The following is a 19,877-nucleotide window of genomic DNA, read 5'->3' on the forward strand; positions in this document are numbered from 1 at the left end:
TCTGCGAAATTGTGAAAGAAAAAGAAAGTTACGTGTAGTATATACAGGGTTTAGTATTATTCATTGTTTCAGGCTTTTGTGGGGGGGTCTTAGAGAACGTATCCTGGTGAATAAGGGGAATCCCCCAACACAGATACACATAGAAACACAGACACCCCCCTCAACACACACACACACACACACAATGTCTGTGCTAGGATGTAAGAAGGACCAAGTTTTTTGTTTTGTTTTTTGAGACAGGGTCTTGCTCTGTCCCCAGGCTGCAGCACAGTGGCACAATCACGGCTCACTGCTGCCTTGACCTCCGGGGCTCAAGCGATCCTCCTGTCTCATCCTCCCAAGTAGCTGAGACTACAGGCGGCCACCACACTTTTTCAATTTTTCTTTTGTAGAGAAGAGGAGAGTCTCACTATGTTGCCAGGCTGCTCTCAAACTTCTGGCCCCAAGCGATCCTCCCGCCTCGGCCTCCCAAAGTGCTGGATTGCAGGCAGAGCCACTCCGTGCCCGGCCCTGGGACCAAGTCTTGTAAGTGCAACTGCAGTTCTGCATGTTGTTTACGCGTGTGCTTGTGCATCTGTGTCTGTGTTTCTGAGCTGGTATGTTTGTGACCCTGCGTGTATCTGTGGATGGTGTGTACGTGCATGTGTTGAGTATCCGTGTACGTGTCCCTCGTGTTTGCTCCGTGCGTGTACGCCTCTGTTCCCACCGCGTTCGCAAGGGAGGCTTTCCATCCGCAGACACAAAGTTTCCTTTTCTCCGTCAGCGGAGGGAGTGGAATGGGGCAAAGTCTGCAGAGGCCGGAAGGGGGTGGGTAGGGGAGCTCCTCAGTCGCGGCTTCCTAGGTGGCCGTTCCCAGACAAGGTCAGGTGCCCGCTCCCGCAGCCCCCGCGCCCCGAAGGCCCCGCGCCCGCAGCCCCCGCGCCGCCAGGAGGAGAAACAGTACAGTCCCGGGCGGGCGGCCCGAGAGGGGGCGGGGAGCCTGGGTCGGGTCCAGCCACCTGGCACGTGGGGCCCCGCCAGGGTCAGCGCGCGGGAGCTGGCGCCGCCGGCCGGAGAAGCCCTGGGGCTGGAGGTGGGTTCTGGAGCCGGGTCCCGTTCCGACCGCAGCATTCCTGCCCCCCGCGTGAGTCACCCGGGGCACCTCCCCACCCCAGCGCTTCCGGCCGGCTTCGGGGGCGCGGAGCCAGAGCCGGGATCCCCCTTCCCAGGCCCCAACGGCCGCACCTTGAGTGAAGGGGGCAGGAGGAACTGGGACCCCTTCCCCTCCAGAGGGCTCTTGCTTTACCGCAAAAGGACAGGAGCAGGCCGACTCCAGATGTGCTTTCCAGATGTCCTGACCATCCCCCCACAACCCCTGCTCTCCGCCCCAGCTTTTCCAGAGAATGAGAGGGATGGAAGGAGGAGGGGTACGCCCTGAGTCAGACAGAGGGACAGACGCACACTAACGGACAAAATTCCTTCTCACAGCAACCCCCCCCCACACACACTCACAATGAATCACACTTAAACACACAGGGGCTGTTATTAGCACAGAAAACTCAGTACTTGGTAAGTTAACGGCACACAGATATGCAAGAGCTGATGTCACAAACACAGTGACACAAAAACACCGTGACTCACACATATACACACGGGCGACACTGATGTACATTCATAAAGAGACATGTACGCATACAAGCCAACGTGGGACAAACACATAAACACACAGTCACACGTGTACACATTGATTACAAACACCTAGCAACGCAATATACATCTAGGCTGATGCATCTGACACACACAGAAACCTAAATGTCCCTGTATATTGAGAGACACACACCACGTAACAGTGTACATGGAGTTGAGGTGGACAGATAGATACACACCAGGACACAATGAAGGGTCATTTTGACCTGCTCAGACCAGACACACCGACGCGTACCATCCCACAGCCAAGCCTTCATCTACGCCTTTAAGATGAGCTGGATGCGCCCAGGTTTCATGTTCACCCAGACACAGACTGATACAAAAACACATTTGCGCCAGGTGCGGTGCTCACGCCTGTAATCCCAGTACTTTGGGAGGCCGAGGCCGGTGGATCACTTGAGGTCAGGAGTTCGAGACCAGCCTGGCCAACAGGGTGAAACCCTGTCTCTACTAAATATACAACAATAAGCCGGGCGTGCCTGTAATCCCAGCTACTCAGGAGGCTGAGGCAGGAGAATCCCTTGAACCCGGGAGGCGGAAGTTACAGTAAGCCAAGATCGTGCCACTGCACTCCAGCTTGGGTGACAGAGCGAGACTGCGTCTCCAAAAAAAAAACCCCAAAAAAAACAAAAAAACACAGTTTCTTAGATGCACAGGCCTGATGCAGACACACAAGGATGGAGACACTGCCATGGACACATAGATTAACACAGACACACATCTATACGCTGGCTGGTAAGCATCCTTAGGTCATGTACTCAGAGGCAGCAGGGGCAGTGCACACACAGGGAGACCAGAGAGAAGCAGAGGATGCTGTTACATACACACACACACACATAGGTCTGTGACGACAGTCATACGCCAACATGCTTACCCTGTGACATATACACACACGCCACAGAGACATCTATGGACACACACAGAAAGCAGGTAAGAGGCTGAGGGTTGAGTGCAGTGGCTCATGCCTGTAAATCCCAACATTTTGGGATGCCGAGGCGGGAGGATCACTTGAGGCCAGGAGTTCAAGACCAGCCTGGGCAACATGGCGAGACTCCATCTCTACCAAAAAATGCAAAAATTATCCGGGTATGGTGGCGCATGCCTATAGTCCCAGTTGCTTGAGGGGTGGGAGGGTGCTGAGGTAGGAGGATTGCTTGAGCCCAGGAGGTGGAGGCTACAGTGAGCCATGATCACAGTACTGCACTCCAGCCTGGGTTACATAGCGAGAGCTTGTCTTGAAAAAAAATAAGGGGGAAAAAAAAGCTGGTAAGAAACACAAGTTACCCATGGACGCATTCTGATTCTGCAAGGCAACAGAAGCTCTCACTAGGACACGCTCACACCCATAGCTGCACGCCTGTGGGCTGACACTACCACCTCCATACAGAGAGGTGTGCACCATAGCCCCAAACCCACTACCCTCCATGCACACTTTACTTTCCTACAGTGAGTCTCAGCTGTGAACACACAAACACAAAAAAGAGGGACAGACACAGGCTGACACTGGTATACTCAGTCATGCACACACACACAGACACCCACACACAGGCAACCCCTAAGAAACGTAGAGAGAGAGAAATGCTATAAAGATCCAAGCACACATTGGGACAGAATCCAAGCTAAAGGAAATATACTTAGTCACACACACACACACACACACACCACACATGGGACATCCACAGAAGCCCACCCTCGCCAAGGCACACCCTCACACAGAGGTTGTGCTGACGGATACACTAACACTCGGATCCAGAATACACAAATATCCAGACACCCCACCACCACCACAGAGACATGCACAGACCCTCACACCTGTGCAGCACCCATTTCTCTCCCTCCCCTCCCCTTCTCATGGGACCTGCCAGGCTGACTCATGCCCCCTCCCCAACCCTGGTCCCTACTCAGCCACTCGAGCCATGGGCCTGAGTCACTCCTCTGGGGTCAGCATGCTCACCAGGTCTTCCTTGCAACTCAGGGTCCCAGGAATGCTGAGAATGTGAGCTCCTCCCTCCACCCTGGAGACCCCCAGTCAGAAGGTCCCTCCTCATTCCAGCAGAGAGAGGCAGCAGGTTGGGAGTGCAGGAAGCTGATGCCCTCCAGGCTGCAGCTTCCTTCCTTTACAGAGCCTCTGCCATCTGCTCCTCTGTCTTTCCTCCTTCAGCAGGGAGAACCCCCTGAATCCAGGATCCCCCAGTGATGCCTCTGACCACTGCGTAACCCTGAGCTCGGTCCTGCCTCGTCTGCATGGTGCAGAAGGGAATGGTCACCAAGAAGGAGAGGATTTCTGTCACTCCAACTTCCCTGTCCTGTCTTTCGTTTTGTTTTGTTTTTTGTTTTGATACGGAGTCTTGCTCTGTCGCCCAGGCTGGAGTGCAGTGGTGCGATCTCGGCTCACTGCAAGCTCCACCTCCCGGGTTCAAGCGATTCTCCTGACTCAGCCTCCCAAGTAGCTGGGACTACAGATGCCCATCACCACGCCTGGCTAATTTTTGTATTTTTGGTAAAGATGGGGTTTTGCCATGTTGGCCAGGCTGGTCTCGAACTCCTGGCCTCAAGTGATCCACCTGCTTCAGCCTCCCAAAGTGCTGGGATTACAGGCATGAGCCACCATGCCCGGCCTCCCTGTCCTGTCTATGTCCATCTTGGGTCACTATGGCCTGTCCCTTCCAGTGTATGTCATTCTATCACTCTCTGTCTCCCACTTTCCTTTTTTTTTTTTCTTTTGAGACGGAGTCTCGCTCTGTCGCCCAGGCTGGAGTGCAGTGGTGCGATCTCCGCTCACTGCAAGCTCCACCTCTCGGGTTCATGCCATTCTCCTGCCTCAGCCTCCTGAGTAGCTGGGACTACAGGCGCCCGCCACCACGCCCAGCTAATTTTTTGTATTTTTAGTAGAGACGGGGTTTCACCATGTTAGCCAGGATGGTGTTGATCTCCTGACCTCGTGATCCGCCCGCCTCAGCCTCCCAAAGTGCTGGGATTACAGGCGTGAGCCACCTCGCCCAGCCTCTGTCTCCCACTTTCTTCCTGCTCTCTCTTCTTTGGGTTCTGTCTCCCCAGTGGGGACCGGGCTGAACATCCTCCCTTTGACTGAGGCCAGCAGGGCTTGTTAGGGCAGGAGGTGGGCCAGTTGTGGAGGGAGGCTGAGGAGAGGAGGGCAGGGTTGATTCTGGTGCCCTGCTTGGGTCAAGGGCTGACAAAGGGGCACCAGGCCCACACACACTCAGGCCATGGAACAGCTCAGAGGAAACCCAGGACAAAGAATTCTATTCAGAGAGAGGCCGGGGTGAATGGAGGGAGAGAGAAGCAGAGAGACAGAGAGAGAGAGAGAGACACATACAGAGACAGACAGAAAGACACACACACCAAGAGACAGAAAGAGACAGAAAAAGGCATGCGGAGAGAAACAAGATAGGTAGAGACAGAGAGGCAGAGACAGACTCAGGGAGAAACAAGAGAGAGACAGACAGTGAGGGGCAGAAGGACAGTCAGACACTCACGCAGAGGTAGCAATGCTCCCTTGCTCCTGACTTCAGCCCTGCCTGGCCCCCTATGCGGAGCTGACCCACATCCCCGGACTCACCTGGAACATGCAGGCTGCGCTGGGGGCCGTGACCTGGAGCTGTGGCCAGGGGGACAGCATCCTGGAGCCAGAGTAGGTCCACGGGCTCTGGGGGTCCCTGGGCTTGGCAGCTCAGGTTGAAGGGGGTGTTGGCGGCCACAGTCCTGTCCTCAGGCTCCTCCAGGAAGTAAGGCAAGCCTAGGGGGGTGGGCAGTGGTAGAGGCTGGGGTCCCTCTGAGGCCCCAAGATGCCTGACCCACCACTAGGATGCTGTAGGCTTTGGGCAGCAAACCCACCCTGCAGGGTCATTGACCTGCCTGTATCTGATCCCCAAGGGCACCTGAGCCATACCCAACACACGTGACCCCAATATCTGATTCCTCCCATGTCAGACCCCCCAAGATAGCTGAGCTCCTCATGTCTCTCTTCCAGAATGTCTGACAGCTCATCCTCATCTCATTCTATGGATGAGAAAAATGAGACCGCTGGAGTGGTGGGGAGAGGGGTGCGTTGCGTGCCTCTGACGCCTTATCTGATGCCCAGAATGGCCTCCTGTGACCTGATCGTGTCTGATGCCTAGGATATCCAACTACCCCCAAGAAGTCTTTTCACTCAGAACATATAATCCCCCCAGCCTTGGCCCCATAACTTATATGGACTCCCAGCTTCTTGACACCCCAAAACTGACATTCTTAGGCTGTATGATGCCTAGGGTCATCCTGAATCCTCCAGCACCCTTTGACCCCTCAGGATTCCTGACTTCCCACAACCTGTGAGCGCCACACATCCTCTGACCCCTCAGGACCCCTGACCCCAGAGCTCACCCTCCAGCCCAACGTAGCCAGGCTGGGACACGAAGGTCTGATGTCCCAGAAACACCAAACACTGGTACTGTCCCGTGTCGGAAAGCTGCAGGGAGGTGATTCTGACAGGGCAAGAGGAGAGACAGAGAGGTTCGGGGTCAGAGCTGGACACTGGGAGGGGGTCTGTCAGAACGGAAAGAGGGTGTCCAGCCTGGAAGCTCATGACAACCACGAAGTAGGTCCTATTATTAACTCATTTTGCAGAAGAAGAAAACGAAACCTAGAGGTTCCATCACATGCTCAAAGCTGCACGGCTGACAAGTGGTCAAACTGGGGTTCCCACCCAGGTGGGCTTTGTGCCCCCTGTGTGACAGAGGTGGGAGTGGGATTCGGGGATGTGACCACACACCTGAGCTGGCTGACCACTATCCAGTCATCCTGTTCATCCTCACCCAGGGGCACCTGGGTCTGGGTGCTGTCCGCGAGCTCCAAGATCTGTCCATCCCGAAGCCAGTGTACCTCGGGGGGCTCTCCCTGAACTTGGAGCTGACACCGAAGGGTGCCCGTGAGTCCCCGGGCACCTGTGATATTCCCTGGGTTGCCCACGAAGGGACTTTCTTCAGCCTGCGTGCCTGCAGGGGAGATGGGAAGAGTTAGCTAAGGAACCCCCCAGCTCCTTCCAGCCCTCAGTTCCACCCTGTCCCTGCCTGCCCACCGGCCGCCAGGACCCCGCCAGGCCCTTAGGCCGACATAGTTGCAGAGTGACCTCAGAGGGGGGTGGAGGGCGGAGGCTCTGAAGGGAGGATGGAAGCCCTCCCAGGGGACTGGGATCCAGCGTCCATCCCGTTGGGAAGGAGGCTCGGGATCTGGCAGCCTCCCACGCCCTGCACTGCCTGGCAGGGCCAGTCCCTGCCCCCTCCGTCCTCTCTTAGGTCTCTAGAGACTTAACAGATCGCGCTGGTGCTGGTGGATGGAGGGGAAGAATCAGGGGTGGAGGGAGGGAGATAAGGGTGGTGGGGGAGGGAGATAAGGGTGCTGGGGGTGGGAGAAGCCAGAGAAAGTCAGGCAGGGGAGATGAGACAGAGAGGAGCAGAGATACAAGGAGAGACAGAAAAAATGAAGAAACAGCCCTCAAGAGAGAAGAAAAGGAGGGGGCGGAGGGGGGATACAGTCACAGAGGGAGGCTGAGAAGAGAGAGAGAGAGACTCCGAGAGCAGGGAGAGATAAAGGCAGAGACTGTGAGAGAGACAGAAACAGAGACCCACAGAGAGATAGCAGAGCTGGAGGCAGAGACAGAGAGACAAAGTGAGAGCCTCCTCCCCAGAGATGGAGTGGACTGGTGGGGTAGGGACAGGTGGCGGGGCAGGGGGGTGGTGTTGGCAGGGAGAAGGGTTTTCCCCCAGGGCTCCAGAGCCCTCCTCATCCCACCGCCTGACTCGGTGCCCCTTCGGAAAGATTTCTTCCTTCCCGGCGATCCCCAGCTCAGCCCCTCTCCCCATGGCCCCCTTCTCAGGTCCAGCCCCCACCCCTGCCCTCAGCTTCTCCTTGTCTGTCTGTCTCTCCGGGTCCTCTCTTCTGTGCCCCCTGCCCTTCAGTTCCTCTCTCAGTCTTTCTCTCCCTCTGCTGCACTTGGTGTCTCTGAATCTGTGTCTCCCTCTCTTAAAGTCCCTTTTCTGTGGTCCCAAGGAAACTCCCTAAGCCAGCCCAGGCCCCACACACCTGCCATCATCCCCCACCTCCTACCCCTGCTCCAGCCCCTCCAAGGGGGTCCCTGCCCCAAGGAGCCCCCATCACTCACCCCTGGGGGCCATGCACGCCCAGCCGCACAGCGCCAAGCACCAGGCCAGCGGGACCCTGCCCATCCTGGGGCACCGCCACGCCATGGGTGCCAAACTTTCCTCAGAAGTTCTTGGGCTCCCAGCAGGGGAGGGGGCAGGGCCGGGCTGTCCCCGGCCCTCCCCCCAGCTCCAGGCTCCCCGGATTTGGCACTGCCTGCCTGGCACAGCGGCAGGGGAGGCCCTTGCCACCGGCTCTGCCCAGCAGCCGCCTTCTCAGCACCCCTGCCTCCTTCTCTCACTCCCAGACTTGGGCAACCCTTTCTCCGCCCCTGGCTCCCCCTTTGCCTCCGCCCACCAGGGCCAGAGCCCAGGGGCCACCTGGACAATCAGGGGTTAACTCAAGAGAGGAGAGGATCAGCCCTTTCTTAAAGGAGCCAGGGAGGGAGCTGAGGAGGGGGAAGGGGACCCTGGTGGCTGTGCCCCCCGTCCTGAGCCAGTGAGGCCCCGTCTCTCTATCCGGGCTCTGGGCGCTGTCCCTCTGGGCTCTGTGTCTGGTAAACATTCCTCCAGAACTCCACTCCCCTCTCAGCTCAGGCCGTGACGCCCCTCTCCCCGCCTCCACCCCCAGCCCAGCCCCAGCCAGGCCTCCTTGGCCCTTCATTCCCCCTCACTCTCTCGGCTCCTCGGACAAGGACACACACACACACACACACACACACATGCACACACACACACACACTTTTAGACGTCACTGACACACAGAGGCTAGGACAAGCAGAGACACGCAGAGGGACCCAGACGGGCAGGGGCATGCTACTGGCCCACAGACACACTCAGACAAGCCAGGCCAGGAGCTCGATTCCTGGAGAAACCTCAGAGACAGGAGGACACGGCTGGGTGGGCATCCATGGGGGACACTTACTTGGGGAGACACAGATCTTCAGACACACCAAAACCTGCGTGGACGCCTAAATGGGACACCAATATACAGGCGACACGGAAGGGGACCCAAGTTGGAATCCCAGTGCTACCACTAACTGTGGGCTACAGGCAAGTGACTGGCCTCCTGAGCCTCAGTTTGTCCGTCTGTAAAATGGGAATAAGAATAGTTGTTGGCCGGGCATGGTAACTCACTCCTGTAATCCCAGCACTTTGGGAGGCCAAGGTGGGAGGATCGCTTGAGCCCAGGAGTTCGAGACCAGACTGCTCAATGCACTGAGACCCCCATCTCTATAAGAAGTTTAAAAATTAAAACTTAACCAGGTATCATGGCGTGTGCCTGTGGTCCCAGCTACTAGGGAGGCTGGAGTGAGAGGAATGCTTGAGTCCAAGAGATCGAGGCTGCAGTGAGCCCTGATCATTCCACTGCTCTCTCCCTCTGGTGGGACTGTGTATCCTGGTTGTTGCAGATCTGCTGCCTGCGTATCGGCTCTGCTGTACCTCCATTCCTCTGCCCTGTGTGTTTGGTGTGTGGAGGGCTCTGCATGCCTGGATGTCTGTGAGGAGGAGGCTGGGCGTCTATCCCTCTGCTCTTGGCCACCTCTCTTTGGGTACTGGTATACCTACGGTCAATCATAAAGTCCTATCTGTTTGGCTTCCTGATGTCTCTTCTACCTGCCCCTTCCCAGCATCCACGTCTGATCCTGCCTTCTCCTGCCTCTACTCTCACTCCTTTCTCCTATTTAGCAAACAGAGGCCTGTTTCTGAAAGTCAAATCCTACCCTGTCCCTTCTCTGCTTGCCCATGACCTCCTGCTGCCCTCAGGGCAAGCTCCCAGCTCCTTGTCACTGGCCACTTAGGGCCCTTCACCATTGTCTTCCTGGGCTGTGTTTTTTTTTTTTTTTTTTTTGAGACTGAGTCTCACTTTGTTGCCCAGGCTGGAGTGCAGTGGCTCGATCTCGGCTCACTGCAACCTCCACTTCCTGGGTTGAAGTGATCCTCCCACCTCAGCTTCCTGAGTAGCTGGGATTACAGGCGTGCACCACCATGCCAGGTTAATTTTTGTATTTTTAGTAGAGACGGGGTTTCACCCTGTTGGCCAGGCTGGTCTGGAACTCCTGAACTCGTGATCTGCCTGCCTCTGTCTCCCAATGGGCTGGGATTACAGGCGTGAGCCACTGCGCCCGGCCATGGGCTGCTGGCTTCTGTTGCTCCTTCCAATCTGTCTCCCACTCAACAGTCAGAAGGCTTCTTCCCGATCTCAAACCAAACCCTTTCCCATCTCTGCCCCAAACCTTTCAGCAGAACCCTAAACGCCTTATGTTTCTGTGACCCTCCCCTCGCTTCCCCAGGCTTCTCTCGCTTTCTCACCCAAAGAACCCCCTCAGAGGCCTTGAAACAACCTCCTGCAGCACTTTGTCCCCAACTCTATCATCCCTTCTCCGTTGCATCACTGCCTGCCCCCCCTCCCCAGCCCAATCTAGGTCCTCATACTGTTCACTCCCAACATGCTGTCCCTTTCCTTGGCAACACTTTGCCTGGGTTGTCATTATATATTTATTGGCATGATTATGTGTCTCACGTCTGTCTCCTCCCACTGGTCTGTGGGCTCTGCGGGGGAAGGGACTGGGTATATTTTGGGAACTGCTGCATCTTCACCACCCTGTAAAAGGACTGCCATAAAGGGGACAATTCCTTATTGTGGCATTTTTTTTTTTTCTTGAGACGGAGTCTCACTCTGTCGCCCAGGCTGGAGTGCAGTGGCTGTATCTTAGCAGGCTGCAAACTCCACTTCCCAGTTCAAGCACTCTGTCTTCTTGCTCTGTCATCTCGCTCTGTCATCCAGACTGGAATGCAGTGGTGCCATCATAGCTTGCTGAAGCCTCAAACTCCTGGGCTCGTGTGATCCTCCTGCCTCAGCCTCCCCGAGTAGCCAAGACTATGTGTGCAAGCACACCTGGCTAATTTTTAAAAACTGTTTTAGGGGCGGGATGTGGCGGCTCAAGCCTGTAATCCCAGCACTTTGGGAGGCCGAGGCGAGTGGATCACAAGGTCAGCCTGGCCAATCATTCCACCTGGGCCTCCTAAAGTATGGGATTATAGGTGTGACCCACTGCGTGACCCACTGTGTGATCCACCGCACCCAGCCCCATCTCTTTTTTTCTTTTTTTTGTTTTGGTTGGGGAGATGGTCTCTCGCTGTCACCCAGGCTGGAGTGCAGTGGCGCAATCCCGGCTCACTGCAACCTCCACCTCCCAGGTCCAAGAGATTCTCCTGCCTCAGGCTCCTGAGTAGCTGGGACTGCAGGAACCCACCACAATGCCTAGCTAATTTTTGTATTTATAGTAGAAATGGGGTTTCACCATGTTGGCCAGGCTGGTCTCGAACTCCTGACCTCAGGTGATTTGCCTGCCCCAGCCTCCCAAAGTGCTAGGATTACAGGCGTGAGCCACAATGCTCGGCCTATTGTGGCATTTTTGAGGGGTGCAAATATGTGCAAAGATCTGCTCACTTGTTTAGATATGTTGGGGGGCCCCTGCCCACCCTAGGGCTCAGTGGACCCAGCTGGTTGATGGCCTACTTGAACCTGTGAATTCATTCACTCATGAACTATGTGAACTATTTGCTGAGCACCTGCTATGTGCCTGCAATTTACTTTGAAATGCATTTTAAAAAATGAGACGGGGGCCGGGCTTGGTGGTCACACCCGTAATCCCAGCACTTTGGAAGGCCAAGGTGGGTGGATCATTTGAGGTCAGGAGTTCGAGACTAGCCTTGCCAACATTTTAAAACCCCATTTCTACTAAAAATACAAAAAATTAGCCAGGCATAGTGGTGTGCACCTGTAGTCCCAGTTACTTGGGAGGCTGAGGCAGGAGAAGCTCTTGAACCTGGGAGGTGGAGGTTGCAGTGAGCCAGGATTGCGCCACTGCACTCCAGCCTGTGTGACAGCAAGAAGCCATCCCCCCTCCTCCCCAAAAAAGAGAAAAAGATTCAGGGCTGGGTGCAGTGGGTCGCACCTATAATGCCACACTTTAGGAGGCCCAGGTTGGAGGGTTGCTTGAGGCTAGGAGTTTAAGACCAGCCTGGCAACATAGCCAGACCCTGTGTCTTCCAAAAAAATTTTTTTAATTAGCCAGGTGTGCTTGCACACATAGTCTTGGCTACTTGGGGAGACTGAGGTAGGAGGATCACTTGAGCCCAGGAGTTTGAGGCTGCAGCAAGCTATGATGGCGCCAATGCATTCCAGTCTGGATGACAGAGCGAGACCCTATCTCTAAAAAAAAAAAAAAATGAAAAGAAAAGATGGACAGGTGGTGCTGGGGTGGGGCTTCTACAATGAGCAAGACAAGTCCACATCCTCCTGGAGTTTCCATTCAAAGGGGAAGAGAAATAACACTCATAAATACTTATCATGTTGCAAGATGTGCAATGAAGAAAAATAAAGCAGGGGCCAGGCACAGTAGCTCATGCCTATAATCCCCGCACTTTGGGAGGCCAAGGCGGGCGGATCACCTGGGGTCAGGAGCTCGAGTCCAGCCCGGCCAACATGGTGAAACCCATCTTTACTAAAAATACAAAAATTAGTCAGGCACTGTGGCTCACGCCTGTAATCCCAGCACTTTGGGAGGCTGAGGCGGGCGGATCACGAGGTTACGAGTTCGAGACCAGCCTGGCCAACATAGTGAAACCCTGTCTCTACTAAAAATGCAAAAATTAGCGTGGTGTGGTGGTGCACACCTGTAGTCCCAGCTACTTGGGAGGCTGAGGCAGGAGAATTGCTTGAACCCAGTAGGCAGAGGTTGCAGGAAGTGAGCCGAGATTGTGCCACTGCACTCCAGCCTGGTTGACAGAGCACAGAGCAAGACTCCGTCTAAAAAAAAAAAAAAAAAAAAAAAAAACCCAAAATTATCTGGGTGTGGTGGTACACACCTGTAATCCCAGCTACTTGGGAGGCTGAGGCAGGAGAATTACTTGAACCCCGATGGAGGAGGTTGCTTTGAGCCAAGATCATGTCATTGCACTCCAACCTGGGCAACAGAGCAAAACTCCGTCTCAAAAAACAAACAAACAAACAAACAAAAACAAAAAAAAAGGAAAAGAAAGCAGGGGATAGTGAGAGGTGTGGGTGCTGTTTTAGAGAGGATGATGGGGGAAGGCCTCTCTCAGGCTATGATTGAGATCTGAAGTAAATCAGCAAGTGAGCCCTGTAGGGAACAGCATTCCAGGTGGAGGGAACGGCCAGTGCAAAGGCCCAGAGGCAGGCGTGTGGCAGGCGTGTGAAGAACTGTGAGGAGGCCTATTTGTGGCTGGAACAGTTGGGGGCAGGAGTAGAGGGAAGGTGGGCTTGGGGTGAGAGTTAGCGTTGGCCTGGCAAAAACTTTGGCCTTTGTTTTAACTATGATATGAACAGGAGTGATACCATCTGATCTAGTTTTAAAGGATCCCTCTGCTAAGGCAAGTGAAAGGTTGGCACGTTCTTGCTCTGTTGCCCAGGCTGGAGTGCAGTGGCATGAACACAGCTCACTGCAGCCTCGGCCTCCTAGGCTCAAGCGACCCTCCCACTTCAGCCTCCCAAGTAGCTGGGACCACAGGTGTGTGCCACAATAACTGGCTAATTTTTTTAGTTTTTCGTAGAGACAGGGTATCACTTTGTTAATCTGGGCTGGTTTTGCACTCCTGGGCTCAAGAGATCCTCCCGCCTCGACCTCCCAAAGTGCTGGGATTACAGGCGTGAGTCACTGCACACCTGGCTGGTTGGCAGAGTTTCTAACAGAGGGATCAGGACCCGGACACATTAATTTTAAGCGTCACCACACATGGGACCATCAGTTATTGCAATGTGATGCAACAAGATGTGGCCCAGCACCTCCAGGGAGGATCTCTTGCCAGAATGAGCTTGAATCTGATCTAATTCCCAGTTTACAGGAGATCCTGGGAACAGAAGGACATCTTGAACAGCACCACAAAGATGCTGTCAGCCTAATCCAGAATGTGAAAAATTGTACAGGGCCAAAGACACAGTCGATTCAAGAAATTAATGGCATATAAAAGGATGGGTAACAGTTACAGATTTTACAAACCTAATAGACATTTCAAACAAAATTCAGATTCTGATTTGAACAAACCAATTTTAAAAACATTGATACTCCAGCACTTTGGGAGGCCAAGGTGACAGGATTGCTTGACCCCAAGAGTTTGAGGCCAGCCTGTGAAATATAATGAAATCCCAGCTCTACAAAACAACAACAACAAAAGTTTTTCTAAAATTAGCCGGGTGCGGTAGTGTGTGCCTGTAATCGCAGCTGCTCAGGAGGCTGAGACAAGAGGATCACTTGAGCCTGGGAAGCAGAGGTTGCAGTGAGCAGAGATTGTGCCACTGCACTCCAGCCTTTTTTTTTTTTTTAAAAAGGACAGGCCAGGCACAGTGGCTCACACCTGTAATCCCAGCATGTTGGGAGGCCAAGGCGGGCAAATTACCAGGTCAGGAGTTCCAGGCCAGCCTGACCAACGTGGTGAAACCCCGTCTCTACTAAAAATACAAAAATTAGCCAGGCGTGGTGGCGCACACTGGTAGTCTCAGCTACTTGGGAGCTTGGGAGGCTGAGGCAGGAGAATTGCTTGAACCCGGGAGGCGGAGGTTGCAGTGAGCCGAGGTCACGCCACTACACTCCAGCCTGGGCAACAGAGCGAGACTCCATCTCAAAAAAAAAAAGGACATTTACGAGACTATCAGAGAAATGTGAAAATGTGAACATTATGAATACAACGAATGAATAACAGATTTGTTCGTTGTGATAGGTGTGAAAATGAGTATTGTAGTTTTGACTTTAGTTACTGTGTTTTTTGTTGTTGTTGTTTGAGATGGGCTCACTCTGTCACCCAGGCTGGAGTGCACTGGTGTGATCAAAGCTCACTGCAGCCTTGTTCTCCCAGGCTCAGGTGATCCTCCCACCTCAGCCTCCTGAGTAACTGGGACTACAAATGTGCACCACCACACCGGTCTCACTTTTTGTAGAGATAGGGTTTCCCTATGTTGCCCAGGCCGGTCTTGAACTCTTGGGCTCAAGAGATCCGCCTGCCTTGGACTCCCAAAGTGCTGAGATTAGAGGTGTGAGCCACCACGCCTAGCCAGAGTTATTATTTACTGGGTAGTTTTTGTTGGAAACAATGGAAACATTTTGGGCATAAATAGTGGTGATGGTCATACAACATCGTGAATATATTTTTTGTTTTGAGACAGAGTTTCACTCTTGTTGCCCAGGCTGGAGTGCAGGTTGCTCACTGCAACCTCCACCTCCCTGGTTCAAGCGATTCTCCTGCCTGAGCCTCCCGAATAGCTGGGATTACAGGCATGCACCACCACGCTCGGCTAATCTTGTATTTTTAGTAGAGACGGGGTTTCTCCATTTTGGTCAGGCTGGTCTCGAACTCCCGACCTCAGGTGATCCGCCTGCCTCGGCCTCCCAAAGTCGTGGGATTATAGGTGTGAGCCACTGCGCCTGGCCCATTGTGAATATATTTAATTCTACTAAATTGTATACTTCTAAATGGTTAAAATAATATTATTTTATGTATATTTTACCACACGCAGAAAACTATTTGAAGACCACACTGATTCTGTTTTTACTTTGGGGGCCAATAATTCTTCTTTATTGTTTAAGCCATTTTGAGTTTCTGTATTTTTTTACTTGCTGCTGAAATCATCCTGATGTCAACTTTTATATTGATACAGTGCAAAGTCTGTACCTTTGTTTGTTTGTTTTCTTTTTTGTACAGATGGGGTCTCACTATATTGTCCAGGCTGGTCTCAAGCTCCTGGGCTCAAGCGATTCTCCTGCCTTAGCCTCCCAAAGTGCTAAGATTACAGGTATAAGCCACCATGCCCAAGCCAACATGCCTCTTTATTTATTATTTATTTATTTAGTTATTTTTGAGATGGAGTCTTGCCTTGTTGCCCAGGCTGGAGTGCAGTGGCGCTATCTCAGCTCACTGCAAGCTCTGCCTCCCGGGTTCACACCACTCTCCTGCCTCAGTAGCTGGGACTACAGGCGCCTGCCACCACACCCGGCTACTTTTTTGTATTTTTAGTAGAGACGGGGTTTCACCATGTTAACCAGGATGGTCCTGATCTCCTGACCTCGTGATCCGCCCACCTCGGCCTCCCAAAGTGCTGGGATTACAGGCGTGAGCCACCGCGCCCAGCCCGCCTCTTTATTTTTTTTTATTATTATTATTTTAAAAAAATTTTTTTTGAGGCGGAGTCTAGCTCTGTCGCTTAGGCTGGAGTGCAGTGGCGCTATCTCGGCTCACTGCAAGCTCCGCCTCCCAGGTTCACACCATTCTCCTGCCTCAGCCTAAGTAGCTGGGACTACAGGTGCCCGCCACCATGCCCGGCTATAGCCTGCCTCTTTAAATAAATAGGTCTGCTTGTATTTCTACCTCATTCCAGATTTCCCTGAATGTGAATTTTGAGTGCAAAGGAATGCAAATCATTGCCTTAATTTAATTTTTTATTTTTTTGAGATGGAGTCTTACTCTGTCGCCCAGGCTGGAGTGCTGTGGCATAATCCTGGCTTACTGCAACCTCTGCCTGCTGGGTTCAAGCAATTCTCCTGTCTCAGCCTCCTGAGTAGCTGGGATTACAGGTGCCTGCCATCATGCCTGGCTAGTTTTTGTATTTTTGGTAGAGACCAGGTTTCACCATGTTGTCCAGGCTGCTCTCGAACTCCTGACCTCAAGTGATCTGCCTGCCTCAGCCTCCCCAAAGTGCTGGGATTATAGGTGTGAGCCACCACACCCGGCCCCATTGCCTTAAATTTTAAAAGAAGAAAACCTAAACTTCATTCCTTTTCAAAGTGCACTGACATATAAAAAATAGTAATAATATTAAATCCAAGAAGAACTTAGCAGATATTTATTTCCTACGAAGTTCTGAAAGTTTTCACATTTCTTTCAGGATTTTTTTTTTTTCCTTGAATCAGAGTCTTGCCCTTTTGGCCAGGCTGGTCTTGAACCCTTGGGCTCAAGCAATCGTCCCGCCTCGGCCCCTCAACATGCTAGGGTTACAGGTGTGAGCCACTGTGCCTGGCCCACATTTCTTACATCTTATCAATTTATTAAGGCTTTAAGATGGTAAAGCCTCAGTCAAGGTGTGACCAGCTAGGAGGTGGCAAATTTAGGATCTGATTCCAATCTCATCCTTCAGTTCTCTATTATTCTCTGTTTTGTGCTACCTCTACAGAACTTAAGCCAATGAAGTGTTAACATCTTGGATTTTTTTTTTAAAAGAAGCTTTTGCCAAGGCGGGTGGATCACGAGGTCAGGAGATCGAGACCATCCTGGCTAACGCGGTGAAACCCCGTTTCTACTAAAAAATACAAAAAATTAGCCGGGCGAGGTGGCGGGTGCCTGTAGTCCCAGCTACGCGGGAGGCTGAGGCAGGAGAATGGCGTGAACCCCAGGGGATGGAGCCTGCAGTGAGCCAAGATCGCGCCACTGCACTCCAGCCTGGGTGAAAGAGCGAGACTCCTTCTGAAAAAAAAATAAAAATAAAAATAAAAGAAGCTTTCGCTAATGATATATGCATTGCTTAAGTTTTTTGATGAACTGATACATACATTTACTTGGAAATGCCTAAAAAATCCTGAACTGGTCTGGGCACGGTGGCTCGAGCCTGGCCAACACGGTGAAACCCCATCTGTACTAAAAAAACAAAAATTAACCAGGCGCTCGCTGGTAATCCCAGCTACTCAGGTGGCTGAGGCAGGAGAATCGCTTGAACCCAGGAGGTGGAGGCTGCAGTGAGCCAAGATCGTGCCACTGCACTCCAGGTTGGGTGACAGAGTGAGACTTCATCTAAAAAAAAAAAAAAAAAAATTGGCTGGGCCCAGTGGCTCACACCTGTAGTCCCAGCACTTTGGGAGGCAGAGGCAGGTGGATCACTTGAGGTCAGGAGTTTGAGGCCAGCCTGACCAATACGGAGAAATCCCGTCTCTACTAAAACACAAAAATTAGCCGGGTGTGGTGGCGCATGCCTGTAATCCCGGCTATTTGGGAGGCTGAGGCAGAAGAATCACTTGAACCCAGGAGGTGGAGGTTGCGGTGAGCCAAGATCGCGCCATTGCACTCCAGTCTGGGCAACAAGAGAAAAACTCTGTCTCAAAATAAATAGATAAATAAATAAATCCTGAGCTGGTGGCCAGGTGGGTAGAAACGTTAGAAAGCAATGTAGCAAAGTGCTAGTGGGAGAACCTAGGAGGTGCACAAGGTGTTCCTTGTACAATTCCCTCAACTTTGCTGCACGTTTGAAAACTGTCCTCGGGGCCGGGCGCGGTGGCTCAAGCCTGTAATCCCAGCACTTTGGGAGGCCGAGGTGGGCGGATCACGAGGTCAGGAGATTGAGACCATCCTGGCTAACACAGTGAAACCCCATCTCTACTAAAAATACAAAAAATTAGCCGGACGTGTTGGCAGGCGCCTGTAGTCCCAGCTACTCGGGAGGCTGAGGCAGGAGAATGGCATGAACCCGGGAGGCGGAGCTTGCAGTGAGCCGAGATCGCGCCATTGCACTCCCGCCTGGGAGACAGAGCAAGACTCCATCTCAAAAAAAAAAAAAAAAAAAAAAAAAGAAAACAGTCCTCGGCTGGGCGCAGTGGCTCACGCCTGTAATCCCAGTACTTTGGGAGGCCCAGGCAGGCGGATCACGAGGTCAGGAGATTGAGACCATCCTGGCTAACACGGTGAAACCCCGTCTCTACTAAAAAAAAAATACAAAAAAATTAGCCGGGCGTGGTGGCGGGCGCCTGTAGTCCCAGCTACTCGGGAGGCTGAGGCAGGAGAATGGCGTGAACCCGGGAGGCAGAGCTTGCTGTGAGCCAAGATGGTGCCACTGCACTCCAGCCTGGGAGACACAGCGAGACTCCTTCTCAAAAAAAAAAAAAAAAAAAAAAGAAAAGAAAAAGAAAAGAAAACTGTCCTCATAAAATGACAAGGGCAAAAATGTACTTAACTCTCAGAAATGTGTATTAAATTACTTTCTGTAATTTGCCTTAAAATAATCTTTAAGGCCAGGCGCGGTGGCTCACACCTGTAATCCCAGCACTTTGGGAGGCCGAGACGGGCGGATCACCTGAGGTTGGGAGTTTGAGACCAACCTGACCAACCTGGAGAAACCTCGTCTCTACTAAAAATACAAAATTAGCTGGACCTGGTGGCGCATGCCTGTAATCCCAGCTACTAGGGATGCTGAGGCAGGAGAATCACTTGAACCTGGGAGGCGGAGGTTGCGGTGAGCTGAGATCACGCCATTGCACTCCAGCCTGGGCAACAAGAGCGCAACTCCGTCTCAAATAAAATAATAATAATAATAATAATAAATCTTTAAAAAGCAATAGGTGGCCGGGCACAGTGGCTCACACTAGTAATCCCAGCACTTTGGGAGGCCAAGGTGGGCAGATCATCTGAGGTTAGGAGTTCGAGACCAGCCTGGCCAACATGGCAAAACCCTATCTCTACTACAAATACAAAAATTAGCCAGGCTTGGTGGCAGGTGCCTGTAATTCCAGCTACTCGGGAGGTCAAGGCAGGAGAACTACTTGAACCTAAGAGGTGGAGGTTACAGTGAGCCGAGATGGTGCCACTGCACTCCAGCATGGGCAACAGAGTGAGACTCTGTCTCAAAAAAAAAAAAAAGATAAATAAGTAAATAAAAAGCAATAGATAAAATAAAAATATCAGGGCAGGGTGCAGTGACTCACACCTATAATCCCAGCACTTGATGGGAGGCTGGGATGGAAACCCTTGAGGCCTGGAATTTGAGACCAGGATGGGCTGTATAGTGAGACTTTCTCTATAAAAAATAAAAATAAGAAATTTAGCCAGGTGGCACACATCTGTAGTCCCAGCTGCTTGGAGGCCAAGGCGGGAGGATCACTTGAGCCTAGGAGTCCGAGGCCACAGTGAACTATGATCATGCTACTGCACCCCAGCTTGGGCAACAAAGCAAAACCCCATCTCAAAAAAAAAAAAAAAAAAAAAAGAGGCAGAAAAGGATATAGATGAAGTAAAAGCTGCAGAAAGTTGATGACTATTGAAATGAGGCTTGGTGAT

At 52.5% G+C, this 19,877-nt stretch overlaps 1 protein-coding gene across 3 annotated transcripts in view; it reads right to left on the bottom strand.

The window, feature by feature from the left end:
• The window catches only part of AXL (AXL receptor tyrosine kinase), a 43,511-nt gene extending 35,189 nt beyond the window's left edge, over positions 1–8,322 (bottom strand). The window contains exons 1-4 of one of the 3 annotated variants that reach the window (XM_055249951.2): positions 7,847–8,317; positions 6,458–6,680; positions 6,070–6,170; positions 5,267–5,443 (exon numbers count right to left, since the gene is read on the bottom strand). In XM_055249951.2, the coding sequence (XP_055105926.1) occupies positions 5,267–5,443; positions 6,070–6,170; positions 6,458–6,680; positions 7,847–7,931 (586 nt within the window). In that variant the 5' untranslated portion in view covers positions 7,932–8,317. Of the gene's footprint in view, positions 1–5,266; positions 5,444–6,069; positions 6,171–6,457; positions 6,681–7,846 lie in introns of all 3 variants that reach the window. The other 2 variants (XM_055249950.2, XM_055249914.2) reach the window with 2 other exon arrangements.
• Between the last annotated feature and the right edge of the window lie 11,555 nt (positions 8,323–19,877).

The sequence above is a fragment of the Symphalangus syndactylus genome, chromosome 17 (genome assembly GCF_028878055.3).
Source record: "Symphalangus syndactylus isolate Jambi chromosome 17, NHGRI_mSymSyn1-v2.1_pri, whole genome shotgun sequence".
NCBI lineage: Eukaryota > Metazoa > Chordata > Mammalia > Primates > Hylobatidae > Symphalangus > Symphalangus syndactylus.